The sequence below is a fragment of the Aedes albopictus genome, chromosome 2, assembly GCF_035046485.1.
Source record: "Aedes albopictus strain Foshan chromosome 2, AalbF5, whole genome shotgun sequence".
Lineage (NCBI taxonomy): Eukaryota > Metazoa > Arthropoda > Insecta > Diptera > Culicidae > Aedes > Aedes albopictus.
In genome coordinates this window covers 504,915,680-504,935,228 of record NC_085137.1, presented here as the reverse complement: position 1 = coordinate 504,935,228, position 19,549 = coordinate 504,915,680, and the positions used below count along the sequence as shown (strand labels likewise).

Below are 19,549 nucleotides of genomic sequence, written 5' to 3'. Positions count from 1 at the left end.
TAATACGAATATTGTGTAGTGGAACTTCACTTCCGGTTGTTTAATCCGTGACTGAGAAGAACAGAAAAACGGTGACCCAAATTTCGCGGCGTTGCAAATAAAGTTCAGTGTTCATAAAGAGTGTGGGTGGGGTGTGCGGGAAGAAGGAGAGGAACGAAGCTTGCGATCAGAACAAAAATAAATCCGAGCACCGCCTGCTGCGATACGATACAATGACAGTGCCGCGCCGCGAGAACGACTGAATTTTGACAGCCTGCGATATTCACCACACTTTAGCGAAAAGCCGAAAGAGGTGTTCGGCGTAGTGTTTACGTTTTTCGCAGCGCACGTTCCGTTTCAATACATCTGTATGTCTAGCGAATCAAAAGCATACCTGCGAATTGATAAGAGAGATAAGGGGTTGGTAGTACTAACACTAGTGGCAAATGTATTTTATATTGGGTGGCAATCAATGTGTAGATAATTAGTTTGTACAAATAAAATAGAGCTTTTCTTGTTTTAGAGCCTGACAGCATTCAAATGTCTGAAAACTGAAACGCGTAATTATTTAGGTATATATTCGAAATTTGCGGGAAGGATTAGCCAAAGTAAGATTGCTACAGCAAAGAGTAACATGTTTTCCTTGACCTGGGTGGAATTTATAAATAAATTAGATCAACGAACTCGTTAAGGATTTCCAGATGAAACTTAAGGAGGATTCACAGAAATAATCCTTGGAGGATTACCAGAAAGAAACTCCTGAAGGATTTCTAGAAACAATCTCGTGTGGAATAAGCTATACATAATATAAATAAACGTAAATAAAATTATAAATATAAAAAAGTCTTGGGAGATTTTAAAATGAACTTCCGGAAGATTTCCAGAAGGGATTCCAGTAGAGTTTGCACATATAAACTCCAGGAGGACTATTAGAAAGAACTCCAAGAGAATTACAAGAAAGAAGTCTTAGAGGATTCCCAGAAGGAGCTTCTGAAGGACTCCCAAAAGAAACTTTTCCTAAATTAATACTTGTAGGATTCCCAGATGGAACTCCTGCAGAAACTTCAGTAGAAGCTCCAGAAAAATTAGACGGATCTCTTGGAGGAAACGCAATAGAAAATTGTGTAGACATTTCAAGGAATCCAATAGAAGCCCTTGGAGGAATCGAAGAACGAAGTCATTCATGAATTCCAGAAAGAATTCCTGCAAGAATCCCTGAAGGTATGTGGGTAAGTTCCACAAGGAATACCTTAACGAATTTTTAGAAAAATCTAGAAAAGTCATTTAAAATAGCAACATTATGACGCCACTCGCGATTACTCGTAATTTATTCAGCTTAATCTAGTTTTTTTTGCTACGCAAAGCTAGTCAGAACCATCTCACGGGAAAGCTCTATTTTGTACATTTCTAAACAGCCCCGCGAATATCTTGACCCCCAAAGGGCGAACGAACATTTTTCAAGGAAGAAAGTGAAATTACTACATTCATACATACATTCATCGAACCGACCGTGTCCGCGTGACCGTCTACGAAATAAATATAAAAGGAAATAAATAGTACCATTTGAACAACTACCGCGTGCTCTGCTCTGTTCGAACGCCACAGAAAGTGCAATTATTTCCCCTTGCCCGCTGGGGTGGTAATAACTGCCATTAGACACGGTCGGCAACTGAAAAACATAGTTGCACGTCGTCGGCGGCAACGGCGGCCTTGCCATAGAGCTATGACCTTCCGGATGGTATCGATTGATTTTCCGTTTTGTTTGCTACACGATGAGTTCCACCGCAAGCCGGGCAGCTACCCGCCCTCGAAAGCCCCGGACGGTTCGCGGAAGCGTCCCGAAACGGCAGGCACGGAAACCGTTTGTGGTGACCATTCCGCCGGCTATCCTGTCGGTGGGGCGGATTGTTAGGCAGGTGATCGATCAGCTGATATTACGGACCTTATCGAGGGTTCTGTTCCTCGTTTGGAGCCTATTCGTTGGGAGGGATTTTATTAATCGTACAACTGTTGAAATGACGGCGGGTAGCTCGACTAGGAACCTATCGCCGTCTTCATGCGAACCGGTATTCGAGACTGTTGATACAGAAGGTAAGTAATGATCGATCAAAGGCCTTTATTCTATCATCGTCATAGTGGCAAAAAAAAAAACTGAGGAGTCGATCAACGCGATCGCAGCGTGTTGAGATGATTGCTTTAGACAAGTAATTACTTCATTGAATCTTTTTTTGTTTAAAATACCAAATTTAGTGAAGGTTAAACTAAGTCTGCTTGTAGAGTAGAAGACATACCAGTAGAAGATAGAACTGGTGTTTGAACGGATTCCCGGATAGAAGAAAAAACTAACGAAGATCAAATTTTGCCATTAAAAATGAATAGCTAAATGGCAAAATTTGTTATTGGTTTGTTGGGAATAAAGCTTAAAGAACAAAAATAATAACTGACTTTGTACCCAAAAATAACTAAATAATAACTTATTTTATCCATATAAGAACAAAATGTCGATTTTAGCGTTACGTAATAAATGGATGCTGCCTAACGGTGTTCATTTACGAGGGCGGGCTGCTGTTATGCGCTACGGACCGTTTTCGAAAAAAGACACAAGACCTCTTGGGCCCTTTTCAAATGTTGCTCCAGATTTTACTTAGGCTGTTCAGAAGAACTTATGTTGCTATGATTGCATATTTTGTTATTATTCAGTTATTTTTTGTTCTTAGCGAATTGGGTTTTAAAATTTAGAAAAATGTATTGATTTTTTGATTTTATACGAAAGAGCACCTTTTTCTGAACCACGATGATTTTTTTCAAATTTTCAGAACATTATTTTGGACTTTTGGTACTTAAAATCAATTTCAAAGAGATTTTTTGAAATCACCTTTTGACAGCTGGACAACTAATTGACAGCTCCGTCCAGTACAAAACGCTACGAGAGATGATTCAACAAATCGCTCCCATACAAACTTCAAACTGATTTTTAAATAGGTTCCCTGGCACCAAAATCCATGAAAATTGGGATTTCGGCTCAGTTTGGCATGCAGATTCAGAATTTGGAATTATCTCAACAGCGCCAAAGAAGCCAATTGTTCATAAATAAGGCCGATGCAAATATTATTTTTCTTTTATGTCCGAGACCTCTAATCAGGTACGAGGGGGGGACAAAAATAAATAAGGAACAAAAAAATTAAAACGTAAAAAAAAACTATTGAAAAATTTAAAATAATAGTCACTATTGAAAAAATATTTTTCAACAATTGAAAAATTGTTGCTTGAAAACATTTTTTTTATTGAAAATGGTGGCATGGGCCGCCATGTTTTTTTTTGCCCCTTCAATATTTTGGGATTTTTGAAGGGGGGTGACATAAAACAAATTTATGCAATTCAGTATCATAATTTATATTTTATATAACTCATTTTGGTATCATAATGGCCAATTTTTCCGAACTGGTTCATAATGCAACTGAAATGAGTTGCATAATGAAAAATAGTTGTATAATGTTCATAATGCAACTCATTTGAATTGCATTATGAACATTATGCAACTCAAATGGGTTGCATTATGAAAAGATAAAATTTTGTATGGAACTCGTTGCAAAACTCGATTTTTTCAGCACTCTTCGTATTTATCCAACTCGGCAAGCCTCGTTGGATAAATGTACGACTCGTGCTGAAAAAATCAACTTTTTGCAACCTTTTACATAAATAACTATAAATATTTGCATCGGCCTAACATAAGAATGGTAAAATGAGATTTGATGGCAAAATGTGTTATTATTGTGTCCTTGGTTTGTTCTTTGCCTCTAGCTGACCTTGGTCATATATCTTGAGAGATACATACGGGAAGCTTACAGAAACTCCTAGTGGCAATCGATTTTTTTTTCTGTTTGGATGAGCCACTGCGACCAGTATTTTGATCTTTTGTGGCAATAGGCTAATCCAGATGACCCCCAATTGTAGAGGCGCTTGGTGAGGTAAGGAGAAAATAGTTTGTTTACATAAAAAAGTCAATTTTTTGTCGTCAAATTTTACTCATTTTTTGCTCTAGAAGTTGCTATTTTCCATTTGCAATGGCTTCCATTATCATCATTCTATGCCCACGCCGACAAACATCGGATTGGCCAGTTAACAAAAAATCCGGAAGATCACCCTCCGGAGGCATAGCAAGAGCTCCTCAAATTAATCACATAAATTGTTCGTAAGTACCTACCGGATCTAAGCGCAACTGAAAGAGAATTAAATTTTCTTTCCAAAAAGTGCTCGTTTGTTTCTCTACGATGCGGAATTCGATACGAAAAAGTGCCCTTTGCCTATGCTGCGCCATGTGAAATTTTGGAGGAGTCGCGTTTTTCATAGGGTTCTCATTCCTGCCACCAGATGCGGAGGGATCGTTAGCTTCCGTTGGATTTACCTATTGTCATTGAAAGGCAAAGAAGCATCGATTTCTGTACGGTTCTTGTTTTGTTACCTCAGAGGTTCAAGAAATTGAATGCTCGAATCGAAATGGTTTCGGACGTCATAGATGTGAGGTCCTACAGAGGCCCAAACATTGACTCGGAACATTACTTGTAGCCGCAAAAATTCGGGCGCGATTGTGTTACCCGGGCAAAACTCGCGGTAAAACTGCAGTAGCAAGGGACCCTTAGAACTGGGTCTCAAGGTCGGCTTACTACTGGGCAATCGGAGGGGCTCCGCGACCAGCGTGCAGATACTGTCACCTTGCTTGGGTTAGGGGAAAAGTATGAAAATTTGAATGAAAACTATTGGTGTTTATTGAAAAATCTATTGTCTTGAATGGTGTGGGTGTAATTTATTAAAGGACTATTGTACTTTATGGGGTAGAGTGGGTAGTTTTATTGAATATGGGGGTTTGGGGACGTACCGGTACTGCTGCTGTAGTGGAGCGCTGCGTAGACTCGATGCCGATGGACGAGCGCTCGCCGATGCTGCTGCGGCTGGACGGCCTGTCCGCCAACGGATTTACGGCTTGGGGTGGTGTAGTAGTGGTCGGAAAATGGCTATTGGATCGGTAGGAGATCGGCTTGACGGAATGGTGCGATCTACGTGTCTCGCTGGCGTCTTCCCTCCTTGACGGATATCGACAGAGCCCAGGACAAGGCCGGAGAGACTCTGCCGAGAGGGGTCCTCTTTTACGGTTAGGGCACCCTTAGGGGTCCCGAGGAATTACTCCTTAACTATTATGGCCTCGCATGACCAGAGCGGGTTTACTCGTTTACGATTAGGCGTAGTGGCCAACAAGGGACCACTAGGCCGAGTCGTGTGCTTCACCAACCCTAAAGGTTGGCGTACAAAATGGCGGTGGTGTACCTTAAGATACCACAAAAGGTCCTGATTGAACTATTGATGATTCACCCGAATAAAGTTACCACTCACTTCACTAGGACTTAAGGACACTTATACTTTTCAATTTTGATATTTACGATCCGAAGCACACGAACGCCAGAACTTTTCTCAGGGATGGCGAATTTTCTTTGCGCCTCAATCCTTACAATCCCTCTTTATTGAGACGGTTATTGTCGGCACCCCTTTTGTGTACTTCTACGCCCGCTAGGATATGTGCAGTTGTACCCACTCTGAATTTGTAATATGTCCTCCACTTGTCCCCACTCTATACCTTTGTAATGTTTTAACATATTTAAATTTTAAAATGACTAACCCTAGTAGGGTTAGTCATACAATTTTATAATATTTTAATTTAATTAACCCTACTAATCCAACACCTACTAACCTAAGAGACGTGACAGTATCCAAACAAAAATAGCACATTAAAAATCTTCTAATTATGTAACACACGGTTACAATTGTCCATCAGGTATCAGAAGGCCGGCTCCAGAGGCACGTTATCCTCCATTTGGGACATTTGGGCCATCGCCAAAATAACAGCCTATTTCATCATCTACCTGAGGGAAAAAAGGGAAAAGGATTTGGATGGGGATAGGAACAGGTAGGGAAATAGGAAAAATACCCTGGAAGAGGGTACTAACGCACAAGCGTACCACAATGGGTTCAAACAGCGCCCTGAAAAGGGCACTGTAATAACGCATAAAATAAAGCGAAAGAGAGCCTATAGCTCTTTACCACAGCGGGTTAAGAACAACAGAATATCCTGAAGATTCAGGTTTCTGAAGTCAGTTTCACTTAATCGGATTCACAGCTATCACAGGCAAATGAATCAGCTTGCTGAATATTCGCCATGTGATAGCTGAGTCGGCAGTGGCCAGTCAATGCTTTGACCAGCATGCTGCAATTCTGCTTAGACAGATTAGTTAGATACTTCGCCACCCGTAGAGATGGCTCAGCACCTGAGAGAGAGGAGATAGCTGGCTTCGATTGCGTGCTACTTAATGTCAAGGAGGACCTGTCACAAACTGTCACCGCGAACCCAACTGAAAATCGCACATTGATGGTGTAAGGTGGTCAAATTTCCAAAATTTCTTTTTAAAATACGGCTCCGTTTTTTTGTAATTAAAAAAGATAAAATAATGAGGGCCCATATAGCCGAGGCGGTAAACGCACGGGTATTCAGCATGACCATGCTGAGGGTGACGGGTTCGATTCCCGGTCGGTCCAGGATCTTTTCTTAAAGGAAATTTCCTTGATTTCCTTGGGCATAGAGTATCTTCGTGCCTGCCACACTGCTGAGAAGCAGGCTTTGTCCCAGTGAGGACGTTACGCCAAGAAGAAGAAGAAGAATGATGGTCAGTTTTCTCAAACCAGCGCAACGAATCCATTAATTGTTCATGGTTTGTAGCAGCAAACTCAATAAGAAAATCATTTTTGACCAATTTTATATTTTCAAACCATTGTGCGGCGCCCAAAGTGGTACAAACAAGTAAGAAGAAGAAAGGTAAACATCGTGGCTGTCAGTGAGCTGTCTCCTCTCTCTCAGCTCAGCACTATACAATTTGGTTTGACAACATAACTCCAAACTATTCCAGTATTGTCTGTGTTGAGTGGCAGCCCAGGTGTGAATCTGAAGCTTTACCCAACACTTCGATATCGGAATAGCTGGCTCAGGGCCAATGAAGTCATGTGATGCTCCAGTACGAGCTAACTCACCCGCCATTTCATTTCCAGCGATGGAAGAATGGCCAGGCACCCATACAAGGTGAACAGCGTTTGGTGAATTCAGTTCCTTGATTTGAGTTCAACAAGCGATAACTATCTTCGACCTAGAGTTGGCCGAAGCAAGTGCTTTAATAGCAGCCTGGCTATCTGAACAGAAGTATATTACTTTGCCCATTACGTGCTGCTGATGTGTCGATTCCACTCCGCACATAAGAGCAAAGATTTCGGCCTGAAAAACGGTGCAGTGTCTACCAAGTGAGTAAGACTGATACAGCCTTAACTCACGAAAATAAACACCAGCACCTGCTCGACCTTCGAGAAGGGAGCCATCAGTGTAACATACGATGCCGTCTGAAATACTTCTTTCCAGATATCCAGATGTCCACTCTTCCCGGGAAGAAAATTTCGTGGAAAATGTCCTATATGGGAAATTACAAGCAATTGTAAGATCACTTGGAGCAAGGACAATTTTGTCCCAATTCACCAAAAGGGGAAAGAACGAGGTGTGTGTTGATGTGCGGTTCACAGGAGTTTCCTCTAGTAAACCGGGTACCCGTAGCCGGTAAGTGCAAGAAAGTGCTTCTTGTTTGAGATGAATGTGTAGTGGAGCAACGTCAAAGAGCGCTGCCGTGGGAGTTGAAGAGAACGCTCCACACATCACCATTAGGCACATCCTTTGGAGATGGCCTAACTTTGATTAGATCGTTCTCATTTCTCCCTTTTGCCACCACACAAGACATCCATTGGCCAATATTGGCCTAACAACAGTTGTGTAAATCCATTTGATATACTTGGGTGTTAGACCCCAAGTTGTACCAAAGGTACGCCGGCATTGTCCGAAGGCCATACAAGCTTTCTTGATTCTGAACTCAAAATGAGGTGTCCAGGAAAGCTTGGAAAAAAGAATGACTCCAACGTACTTTACCTGTTCAGTCACATTGATTTCAGAATCAAAGAGACGCAAAGGTCGAACGCCATTACGGTTTCGCCTTTCCGTAAAAAGAACAATAGATGTTTTACTCGGATTACCCGAAAGGCCATATTGACGACACCAACCCTCAACTACCCGAAGGGCGCTTTGCATCAGGTCAAAAAAAGTGATGGTTCACATACCAACTAACAATGCTAGGTAGTCGTTGGCAAAACCATAAGTAAGAAAACCGCTATTATTGAGTTGCCTCAATAGCGTATCTGCTACGAGATTCCACAAAAGCGGTAACAAGACTCCCCCTTGGGGGCATCCACAAACACTCAATTTCCTAATCCCTGCTAGACGCAATGTCGAGAAGAGATATCGGGTTTTGAGCATTTGATGAATCCAATTGGAAATCATTAGAGATATACCATGACTCCGTGCGGCTTCCAATATGGCATCGAGCCAAAGCTAAAGAATCATAACTACAAGAAAAGACATCAGGCTCATCCGAAGATGTAATATCCACACATCCAGGGAAGTGTGTGCTGAATAAGCATTCCAGAACTTCTTTATCAGAGGACGTCAGATCGCTATTTGGCAAACAAAATTCGTTCACCCGGAAATCCTTAGATTTCGCAAGGATTTTGTTTAACCGGCTGTCTTCACTCAAGCTGGAAACATTTGTACAAAGGGTTTTCCAGCCGGATCGTTCAGCAGACCGGAGAGGTTTCTGGTAGGCCTTGCGAGCCGACCTGATAGCCTCCGAACCAGCCGAACGTCGTCTGTTCCAACTCTTTTTACATTGTTTCCTGAGTTTCGCCAGATCAGACTTCCACCAAGGGGTTCCTCTTGTGATCTTCACAGACCGTAAAGAGCATGCTTATTCAAAAGCTTCCATGATGAAGGTCGTTGTAGTATCAACGGCATCATCTAAATCACTTGGAGTGTCAATTGATGGTAAGAATCCATGAAATTTGCCCGCAACCAAATCAGTAAAGAGATTCCAGTGTGTTGACCGAGGATTCCTAACACGCAATGTTTGCGAAGTAACATTTAAATGTTGAAAAAATATTCTTCATCTGACACATGCCAATCGGTCAGCTAATGACTAATTCTGTTAGAGCAAAGCGTTATATCTAACACTTCCTCTCTAGCAGATACCATGAAGGTTGAGCGGTTGCCTATGTTAAGTAATGCAAGATATGTACTACTTAAGTACTCCATCAAACTGGAGCCTCTCAAGTTAATGTCTGAGCTGCCCCAGATGATATGGTAACAAGTATGGTAAGCATTAGCATCACTACCAACAATTAGCGGAATTTTCGACTAGCGAAGTTGGATTTTTCTACAAATCCGTGCGTCGGACCTAACTTCGGAAGTGGTGCGCTGTATAGCGGACCAGGTTTACTATACAGCGCACCACTTGCGTATGGATTTGGAGAAAAATCTAATTTCGCTAGTCGAAAACTTCGATTTTCAACTAAATTGAGAATACCACCGGCGTGAACATGGGTGCCTATTTAGGGCCCGGAAATAGAGATAGGGACACTCGTGGCAATGCTCTAAGGAAGAAACATTGTGGCATTCATAAAAGTTAGGTTATGTTTTGTCTTTAAATTTTTATTTTCGGATTTTTATCAGTGCCGTTACCAAGGATGGGAACACTCACTTGCGAAGAGTTACACTCACTTGATATTTTCTCTGCTCAGAAGCGTGCAATCAAGAAACGATGTATGGACGACTTTTGCATTGTGGTTTTGTCTAAAACTTTGCCGAATAGAGTAGGGATCGCAAACGCATACCGAAGTCGTGAGGGAGCTGTGAAGGCAACTCTCCAAGAGGTGAATGTAAATTACACTCACCTCGTGGAGAGTTGCTTTTACAACTCTGTCACGACTTTGGTATGCGTGTGCGACCCCTACTCTATTCGGCAAAGTTTTAGACAAAACCACAATGCAAAAGTCGTCCATACATCGTTTCTTGATTGCACGCTTCTGTGCTGAGAAAACAGCAAGTGAGTGTAACTCTTTGAAAGTGAGTGTTCCCATCCCTGGCCGTTACCATTGTTGTCATAATAGTCTTAGCACGCCATGAAACTCGTAGTTTATTTTTGACAGCTTCGTTCGTATTTCGCGCAACTTTCATGTCCTCCAATGTACAATAATCAAAACAAACCATCCGACCGATTTCAAGTGGAATCTCTTACCAAATCACTTGCTCGTCTCACATTCAACGATAGTTTTTACCGTACGCATCACTTAAACTCTGTCCCGCTGTTTTCTACTTCGTTTCATGGGTGTTGTTTATTTTGTTCTTCTAGATGGCAACAATTCGTCATCGCAATCGGCACCCGGCAAGGATCAGCTTCCTGTTCCGAATCCAGTGCTCTACCCGCGGAAAAACGTTCAACTCGGCTGGAAGGCCACCGGACACAAGTGGAACGTCGGTGCCGGCTTCACCAACGTCGGCAACACGTGCTATCTCAACTCGACGCTGCAGGCTCTGTTCCACGTGCCGGCCATCGCCAACTGGCTCCTGTCGGACAAGGCCCACCGCGAGCACTGCGACGATAACGTTAACGGTAGGTTTCGTTTGATGGGGGTGTGATAGCTGATATAAGTAGTAATAAGTATGAAAGATGTTTAACAATTCATTTGTCTTCATTACAGGTCAAGGATGCATAATCTGCGCCATGGCCAAGACGTTGCTCGCATCGCAGAACAATCAGGGCTCAATCAAACCGTACATGGTAGTTTCGAAACTTCGATCGGTTTGCAAACACTTGACTCCCGGACGACAGGAAGATGCCCACGAATTCCTGCGCTATCTGGTGGAAGCCATGGAAAAGTGCTACCTGGCGAGATTCAAAAACAGCAAAGAGCTGGACCAGTACAGCAAGGAAACTACACCATTAAATCAGATCTTGGGAGGTTATTTGCGGTCCGAGGTCAAGTGTTTAAACTGCAAGCACGTGTCCACAACGTTCCAGCACTTTGAAGATCTGCTGTTGGACATTCGGAAGGTGAGTTCCATCGAGGAGGCCCTTCAAACGTACTTTGCTCTGGAACGACTCGAGGAAATGCAGTACAAGTGTGAAGCTTGTAAGAAGAAGGTAGCCGCGACGAAGCAGTTTTCCCTTGAACGCGCACCTTCTGCACTGTGCATTCAGCTCAAACGATTTTCCATGATGGGAGGTAAAATTAACAAGCATGTAGAGTTGAAAACCCGGCTGGACCTGACTCCATACTCGTCGAAGACTGCTGTGTCAAATGGTAAACTGACTTACAAATTGGCTTCCATGGTCACTCACTTGGGAAGTACCCAGCACTGCGGACATTACACGGCGATAGGAGGAACCGAAAGTGGAACCTATTACGTATTCGATGACAGCTTAGTTAGACCGATTTCAATACAGAACGTCACCAACACTAGTGCGTATATAATTTTCTACGAACAGGACGTTCAGAATGGGATTAAGCCCAGCGCCTGCAGCACTGCCACGTCGTCTTCTTATGGCAACGCCTATGGGAGCCCTACCGGGAAGTTCGGGAGCAGTTTCGAAGGTGGATCCAGTACCAGTAGACCCACCTCGTCACCCCTCCGAGTTTATGGGTCTAGCAGCAACTCTGGCAACAACCCTCTTATCCCGAGTAAGTTGGAATCCCGACCGAACTTTATTGGCCCAGTGCTGCCTCAGAAGATGACGCAAGAAAAAACCAAAAACTTTGCAAACGGGCTGAGCCTCTACGATGAGGACGAAGGTGAAGCAGTCGTCACATCTAGCAATTCCCGGGTTTCGCCGATCTCATCGACCACGTCGTCACTTTCCGGTTCTTCACCCAACAAACAACCCTGCCCGACTGGTTCCAGTGCTAGCAAACTCGTCCGCAATTCCCCAGTGTCCTCAAATGCCAAGAGCAAATTCGGCAACACAAGCTTTAACGGAATCGCTAATCCGGGCGGCAGTAACAACAACGGTAGCTTTAAGCCTTCATCTTCTCCCGCTGCTTCTTCTCCTTCTACATCATATTCACTGCCATCAATGCCTAAACTTTGCAATAGTCCCTCAGCATCGAAGAACTTATCCGAAAATGGGGAACCATCATCATCTTCCACCTTCAACAACAAGGGTGCGGGATTCTCTGGTGGATTCTCGTCGAAGACTACCAACGGTGGCGGCAGCAACATCCCGAACGGTCACCACCAGCACCACAACGGCAACCGCAAATCGGTCAGTCTAGTGCCGTACGACGCGGACGATGACGAGGATGGCGAAGATGAGGAGAACCAGAAGCAGACGGTTGGTGGTAGCAGCCAGAAGCGCAACGGCGGCTGGAACCAGGCGAATGAGGACGACGACGATGATAGTGATGGAGACGTGGAACGGTGAGTGAGATATTTTTAAATGTGACTTTATATGGGATTTGCTCAAATATTATGAACGTATGTATCAAAGTTTAATTCTTTGAAGTATGTAAAAATTTCTTATTCTTCATAGAAGAATATGAGACATTATCAAAAGGTCCTTCTGTGTCTAATGCTAGGATCATAGACAATCTTCTTTTACCGTGCGCGTATCTATAACTTTGCGCATTTTTGTAAAAAAAAACTAAATACCAATGTTTAACAGTGTAACCGTTACACTAGTATTGCGAATGCATCATAAAGAGTGTTTTTGACAAATAGGGTCACCGTGCCCTTATTAATCTTGTGCGTTCAAATTCATCCTATTCGGAAAATAAAACAATTACGGCACCGGTTGATTCCGTTCTTTTGTAATCATTCGTGCCCACGAAATTGTATCCATGTGTCTTTTTTCAATTCAATCCTTTTTTTTTGTATTCCATCCTCCAACTTTAATTTTTTTCGCAAGTTTCTCGCAGAATTCCCGCGAAGTCTTGTTGATATTAACAGCCTTTTTTTGGAGATTTGTCGATTTTTTCTATGGCTTTATTCTGATTCTTTTCATCCAGAGATTTTTTACGTAAAACCTGTCCACGTTAAATTTTGGACACAAAAAAATTGCTGAATTTCGAGAACTATGTTACAAATTTAAATTGAAATACCACTCAAACATGAAGTGAAGATCGTAGAAAAATAGAAAAATATACATTACGTATATAGTTAGTTTCTGACATCAGTCGAGACATTTTTGTGATCTATCGGCAATCTCAAACTTTAGAATCCTATTTTCCATATTTACTGGCTAATTCTCACAGCTATACGTTTTCGGTCATGTTTTCCGTTCTGGTCTGTTTCTAATAACATATACTTTTGATTCCAATCGAAGGAATTTTCTCAATATCATTTTAGTTTAACTATGCACAATTCAAAATTAATGATATTTGAACTATTTCACTCATTATAGAATAGATTTGCGTGATTCGATAGATTTTTGATAATTCACAGCGATACGTCAAAGCATGAGCATGTTTCGTTTCAGGAAAGGTGATGCTTTTTCAAAGTCGCATTATTTGGTCGTAAAGATTCATATTCTTATCATTCCGTCTCTTGTTTTCGAGGCATTCGAAAAATTAATTGATTTTTCTGTTTTTAATGAGCGAAAAATTTTGTGAATCCTGATTTTGATGCAAAAACAAACATCTCCTATCTCGTAAGAAATTCATCAGGACTGGTACGTTAAAATAAAACCACTTCAGAAATAGTTAGTGAAGCAATCCAGTTTATTTTTGATGATGAAGAAATGCATTTTCTTATATTTTTGACGCATTTTTGCAAAATCCATGTTCTTAACATTTTTTGAAAACGTCATAACTTTGCCGATCATGGACAGATTTGTATGAACTTAAGTTTATTTTCTAGGTTAAGGACAAAAGTCAACAGGAAGCACCGACAATTGCATGTTTTGCCAATGGATCGTTTGTAATATCAACGATTTGGTGTCCGAAATTTAACGTGAACAGGCTTTATTTGCTCTCATAAATTGTTCCTTACGAGGTTTTTTAGGGTTCTCAGAGAGTTCATCCTGAGATTTCTACCTGAATTCCTCCAAGGATTTCCCTGGGCTTGGATTATATCTTCCAGGGAGCTTTGATTTCAGGCAAGTGACCGATGTGCTTTGCAGTAATGATTGGAATAGCTGAATGTATAATCAATGGCAAACATTTCTGTAAAAATCAGATCTTCAAGTCATCTGATACAGTTATACTGATCATGATGCTGCATAGTATATTGATCATTTGTCGAAGTCATTTATGTGCCGGGAAAATATAATTCTAAGTTGGTGAGAATATTACAAACTGAGGGAGGGTAATAGGCCCAGTCAGACCCCTGAATGGGCAATGTGGGTTAGTGTATGGGAATGCCATTGAAGGTTTGTAATATTCTCCGAGGCTTTCGAAATCCAACAGGGCGCGTCCCCGGGTTGCGGATAGGGGAAAAAGGGAGATTTTTCGTATTTGTACTGTAATCAGCCAATGTGATATTATCTCCTATGGTGTTGTAGTGCGAATGAATGATCTCATTCTATGGGAATTCGAACCTTGTAATGTATTGTTACTTCAATTTTCTAAGCTTGACAAGGTTTTGAAGACAAACATGAGATGAGAGAATTGCCTAATAGGAAAGTCACATCAGCAAAGCTTTTACATATGCAAATGCTATCCATGGGGTCATGTCTAACATTTAATATGTATGGCAATGACTGGTTCTTACCTAGTAGGGGTACTACAAGACCACGCGGACAATTCGATTAAAGGCTTAATTGGGGATAATATATTTTCCAGAACTGAAGGGACATTTTTACCGGGCGAGTCGGAGAGTGTAGAAGTTTCCGTTAGTTATAATTGACAAAATAAACAATCGGGCGCTATTTCTTTCTATGACTTGCTTGGCAGTTTGTGGATTATTCTTTTTTGGTTTTGGAAGGTATGCGATTCACTATTGAGCCTTAAAATTATTTTGCATCTGAATAGCATTGATATTGTCAAGTCTGTATCAACACCCTAATCCCACACCAAAATACCCTTTTCCTATCCCATGGCGTTTATGTGGTCAGCAAAGACTATTCAGCCATTACCCCTCCTTATCATCGGCTTTGGACTGACTTGCGCTCTCATTGCCCCACCAAATGCTGCAAAATGAAAATGAAAAATGAATTCCTCCAAGGATTTCTGCAGGAGTTTTTCACGGGGTCTCTGTAGGAGTACTTCGCAGATTTTTTTCCAGAGGTTCCGGCGATATACTTCTTGGAGTTTCTCGATGTATTCCTTTCGAAGATCTTTCCACAATTTATCCAAAGTTCCTTCAAGAATTTCCCTTAGCGGTTTTCCCCAAAATCCCAAAAGGAGCACCCTGAATCTCAGGGCAATTTCTGTTGGGGGTTTCGGTGTAAGAGTTCTGTGAACAATCCCGATCACTGCAAGAAATCTCGTGAAGAACTATGAGGAAAAGCTGGGAAAAAGCTTTGCAAGAAACCACGGGTAGAACTCAAAGAGAAATATAAGTAATTGCTCCTGCAGAAATTCCAGAAGGCAAATCTGGAGAAAATATTAGCCTATAAAAAGTTTGAGAGGCATCCCAAGATCAATCCCGGGAGGAATCTTCTGAGAGAATCGTAAGATACTCCGTGAGAAATTTCAGGTGAAACTCGCGAGAGAAATTCCAGAAGAAAGCTCACGGAAATTTCGGAACTTTCTTAAAGAAATTACTAGTGAAAGTTTGGGAGAATTCTCGGGATTAACTCTTGCAGAAACTTTGTGAAATAGGTACTCTTTAGAAAATCCTTTTAAGCGCTTTAGTGAAAATTCCAGGAATAACTCCTGCAGAAGTTCTGGGAGAAATCCCAACATAAACACCGGAAGGAATCGCGGAAAATATTCGAATGGAATCACGTGAGAAACTAGGACAAATTGCGCGACAACATCTGAGAGAAAATCTTGTAGAGATCTGGGAATAAATTTCACAAATGTCTTTATGACATAAAATTTCTTGCATCTTATCAGAATGGACAACTTGACGGATATATCTGCTAGATCTATAATCGTCATTCGCTAATTCTCTGCTCTCTTGATTTAGTTTGCTTTTCGTATGAAAAGGCTAAATCGCTGTACGTCTACATACGTTACGCTAATTTGTGAACAGTCATTTATTTGTCTTATCAGGTGGTCATTCACATCCTGTAATGATGTGTGGAAATCGCTAAACTTCAGTAATGTTCATATCATGGGATTTGAAGTTGCACAAAGAAACTCAGTGATAGTTGTTCGATTGGTTTAGCAAGGTTAATATGTAGGTAATATTTTATGACCATCGCAATTCCATCTGCGTTTGTACAATGACACGGTAATAAAGAAAAATCTTCATATTTCTTTATTTCTCAGGATACAATCGCATGGTCCAGTAAGTAACAACAACAGGCAGCAGCGATCTTCGAATCCTGTCGAAGAGGAGTACTCACCCAAGTCACCGCCCGTCATAAAAACCAAAGCTGGCCTCTGGAAGGTAAGTGACAACCGTCCACAAACCAGCAGTAGCAGTAGCAGCAGCAGCAACACTTCACCTGCCACTTCCGGTAATTCCTCCCCCGCCAACTATGGCCACATGAACGGCAATAGCGGAAGCGGTGGTCCACTGGCATCCGGCTACCAGCCAAACAATCGGCAGTATAATAACGGTTACAACGGTTACCACGGTAACGGTAACGGTAACCGCAACGGCAACGGAAACGACGTCGTAAACCAGCTCCACCAATTTTCGCACCGTGGTTACGGAGCACCGGTTCGTAGCTGGAACGGCCAGCAAACCAATATGGACCGCGAATTGTCGAATGAACGGCGGGAAGACAGGAAGCGGCAGTACGAAGACGATTGCGACACTGAAATGGATCGGGGTCGGTCGAAGAAGGTCAAAACGCACTTCCATCATCAGCAGCAGCAACAGAGGCAACAACACCAGCAGAACCCATTCCAGATGCATCAACAGATGAACGGCGCAAACGGAGGTGGCGGAAACAACAATTTCAACAGGAAGTGGAACAACAATAATAACAACCAGTTTGCTGGAAAGTACTACCAGAATCGAGGAGGAAACTACTACCAAAACGGAAATCATCCCCGGAACTACAACAACGGGTTCCGCAACGGGCGTCACGGGCGCAACGGTTTTTACAATAAGTCTCATCACCATCATTAGCGTGACAAATTTTAATTCAAGCAGCCGTAATACTAGTAAGCAGTAGTAGTAGGCCGTGCACTTTCTTCCTACCACTCTCCTACTTTTGTCCTTCATTCTTCTTCCATTTCCATCATCTCGATTATTGTTTCCTTCCCCTGTAAATATATGTAAAACTAAATAAGAGAGAACATTTGTCGGTACAAACGAATAAATGCGAACGAAGAAACTGTCGATAAGAAGGAAGAAAGTTATCTTTTTTATCGCCACACTGTTTTACCCCCGATTCCCTACTCCCCGATCCCGTCCCGTCCCGACGATGGCCCTAGGCGAAATCCACCAGATGAAGCATTTTTTCAAGCGAGCAAACCAACCCGCGTTTGTGTGAACCGATAAGCCTGAGAAAATTTGTGTAAATAGTTTATTAGAAATCTTGTAGCTCTTTATATGGCACACTATCAATGGAAAATAGTGTTAGTAGTTATCTTAATTCATAGAATTCACGTCAGTGCTAAAGCATTATTGGTCAAGCGCGGACGCAAGTTGTGTAAAGAAAATAATAAACCTTGTCTCTAGCTCACGTTTCTCTTTTGGTGGTATAAAAGATGAAATTAAAACGGTACCGTTAGATTCAAGTAGGCAAAGTTGTAATCCTAGCCCAGCTAATTGAAACAACAAGAACAGAAATAAAATATACCTCTGCATATTCTGAAAGTTCTCTAATCAATATCGACAAGATATGTAACATAAGAAACGCAAACCGTAACGTTTATACACGCAACGCTGCTTGAACAAATAATATCTGAACTATACAGTGACGGAAAGTAAAATAAACGAATAGTGAACTGATTGCTTTTGATCATTACTATCTTAGGAAAAACACACATCTAGTATCAAAATAGTCAGTTTCTCCTCATTGGCGTCATCAGTCCATTATGCGTGTTTCCACGTTTTTTCGTTTCTCATTTTCTCCGTTTCCGCCACGTTCGGAGTTCATGTTCCTTTTCCACCATCATCGGATGATCAGATTACGGTTGGGAAACCTTAACACCTGACATTAAAAGAAATCGCGATCCTTCGAGAAAGACTGAATCGCATTCTTGATTCATAGCCTGTGAGGTACTAGAATATACCCCTTGATCAACCAGAATCGTGCATCGTTTTATAAACCATAGATAGTTCTAGCAGCATTAATCATCAAAGCCGTGAAAAAAAAACTTTTATGCAATTCAGTGTCATAAATTCTGTTTTATACTACTCATTTCAGTATCATAATTACCTACTTTTCTGTGCCGGTTCATTATGCAACTAAAATGAGTTGCATAATGAAAAAAACTTGCATAATGTTCATAATGCAATCCATTTGAGTTGCATTATGAACATTATACAACTCAAATGAGTTGCATTATGAAAAAATCATTGCATAAAATGTTGTATGGAACTCGTTGCAAAATTTGATTTTTCAGCACTCTTCGTATTTATCCAACTCGGCAGGCCTCGTTGGATAAATGTACGACTCGTGCTGAAAAAATCAACTTTTTGCAACTCGTTACATAAATAACTAGTGAAGCAAAAAAAAAAACACAATAAGCAAAGTGTGCGGCTGTCAGATCTTTTTGAAAGAGTGTCAAAGCAAACGATCAAGTTAAAACACGCCGAATGGAAGGAATAAATTTGCCTGGATTGTAGATTTACTTCTGAAAATGGATTATAGTTTAGCCACCTTCCCTACAATGTAAATATGAGTACATACCCCACTTAACAAGTGCAGAAAACCAATATTGTAGCACACTGATTAAAAAGATGGAAACGGACAAAAAATACTGACGAGAACACAATATTAAAAAAAAAAAATTGCAAAGCGAAAAAAAATGATGCAAAAACAGAACTGTACATGCATAAGTTGAATAATAAACTATATAAGTTAATTATGATACCGTAACGTTAGCTGTTTTCGGTAAACCTAGGTATGATGACTGCATATAATAGTAGTTAAGTTATTCACCCATGTTTGCCTAGAATTAGACCTTACCTTATCAATCAGACTAAGGCCTGAGTGTCCTCTGCTGTACGATGGAGTTGTCTCCATTCTACTCGGTCCATGGCTGTGTGTTTCCAGTTCTGCACTCTGCGAAGGGACCGCAAATCGTCCTCCACTTGATCGACCCACCTAGCTCGTCTTCTTGAACCGGTCGAATGACTCTCGAGAACCATTTTAGTTGGGTTGTTATCCGACATCCTGATGACGGGACCCGCCCACCGTAGCCACCCGATTTTTGCGATGTGAACGATGGTTGGTTCTCTCAACAACTGATGCAGCTCGTGGTTCATTCGCCTTCTACAAGTCCCGTCTTCCATCTGCACTTCACCGTTGATAGTACGCAATACCTTCCGTTCTAAAACTCCAAGGACGTGTTGGTCCTCTACACGTAGGGTCCA

The 19,549-nt window shown here is 41.6% G+C and overlaps 1 protein-coding gene across 1 annotated transcript; it reads left to right on the top strand.

Moving 5' to 3' along the window:
• The first annotated feature begins 828 nt into the window (after positions 1–828).
• On the top strand, positions 829–19,052 carry LOC109621317 (ubiquitin carboxyl-terminal hydrolase 36). Its single transcript, XM_062854497.1, has 4 exons — positions 829–2,070; positions 10,299–10,559; positions 10,648–12,364; positions 16,321–19,052. Exons 1-4 carry the CDS (start codon positions 1,752–1,754, stop codon positions 17,129–17,131), a joined length of 3,108 nt encoding a protein of 1,035 aa, XP_062710481.1. The 5' UTR covers positions 829–1,751; the 3' UTR covers positions 17,132–19,052.
• Positions 19,053–19,549: the final 497 nt, after the last annotated feature.

Coding starts and splice junctions, on each gene's coding strand:
- LOC109621317 (XM_062854497.1), top strand. CDS start 1,752: ATGAGTTCCACCGCAAGCCGGGCAGCTACCCGCCCTCGAAAGCCCCGG. Junction 2,071..10,298: donor CGAGACTGTTGATACAGAAG/GTAAGTAATGAT, acceptor TTGTTCTTCTAG/ATGGCAACAATTCGTCATCG. Junction 12,365..16,320: donor AGTGATGGAGACGTGGAACG/GTGAGTGAGATA, acceptor TTTATTTCTCAG/GATACAATCGCATGGTCCAG.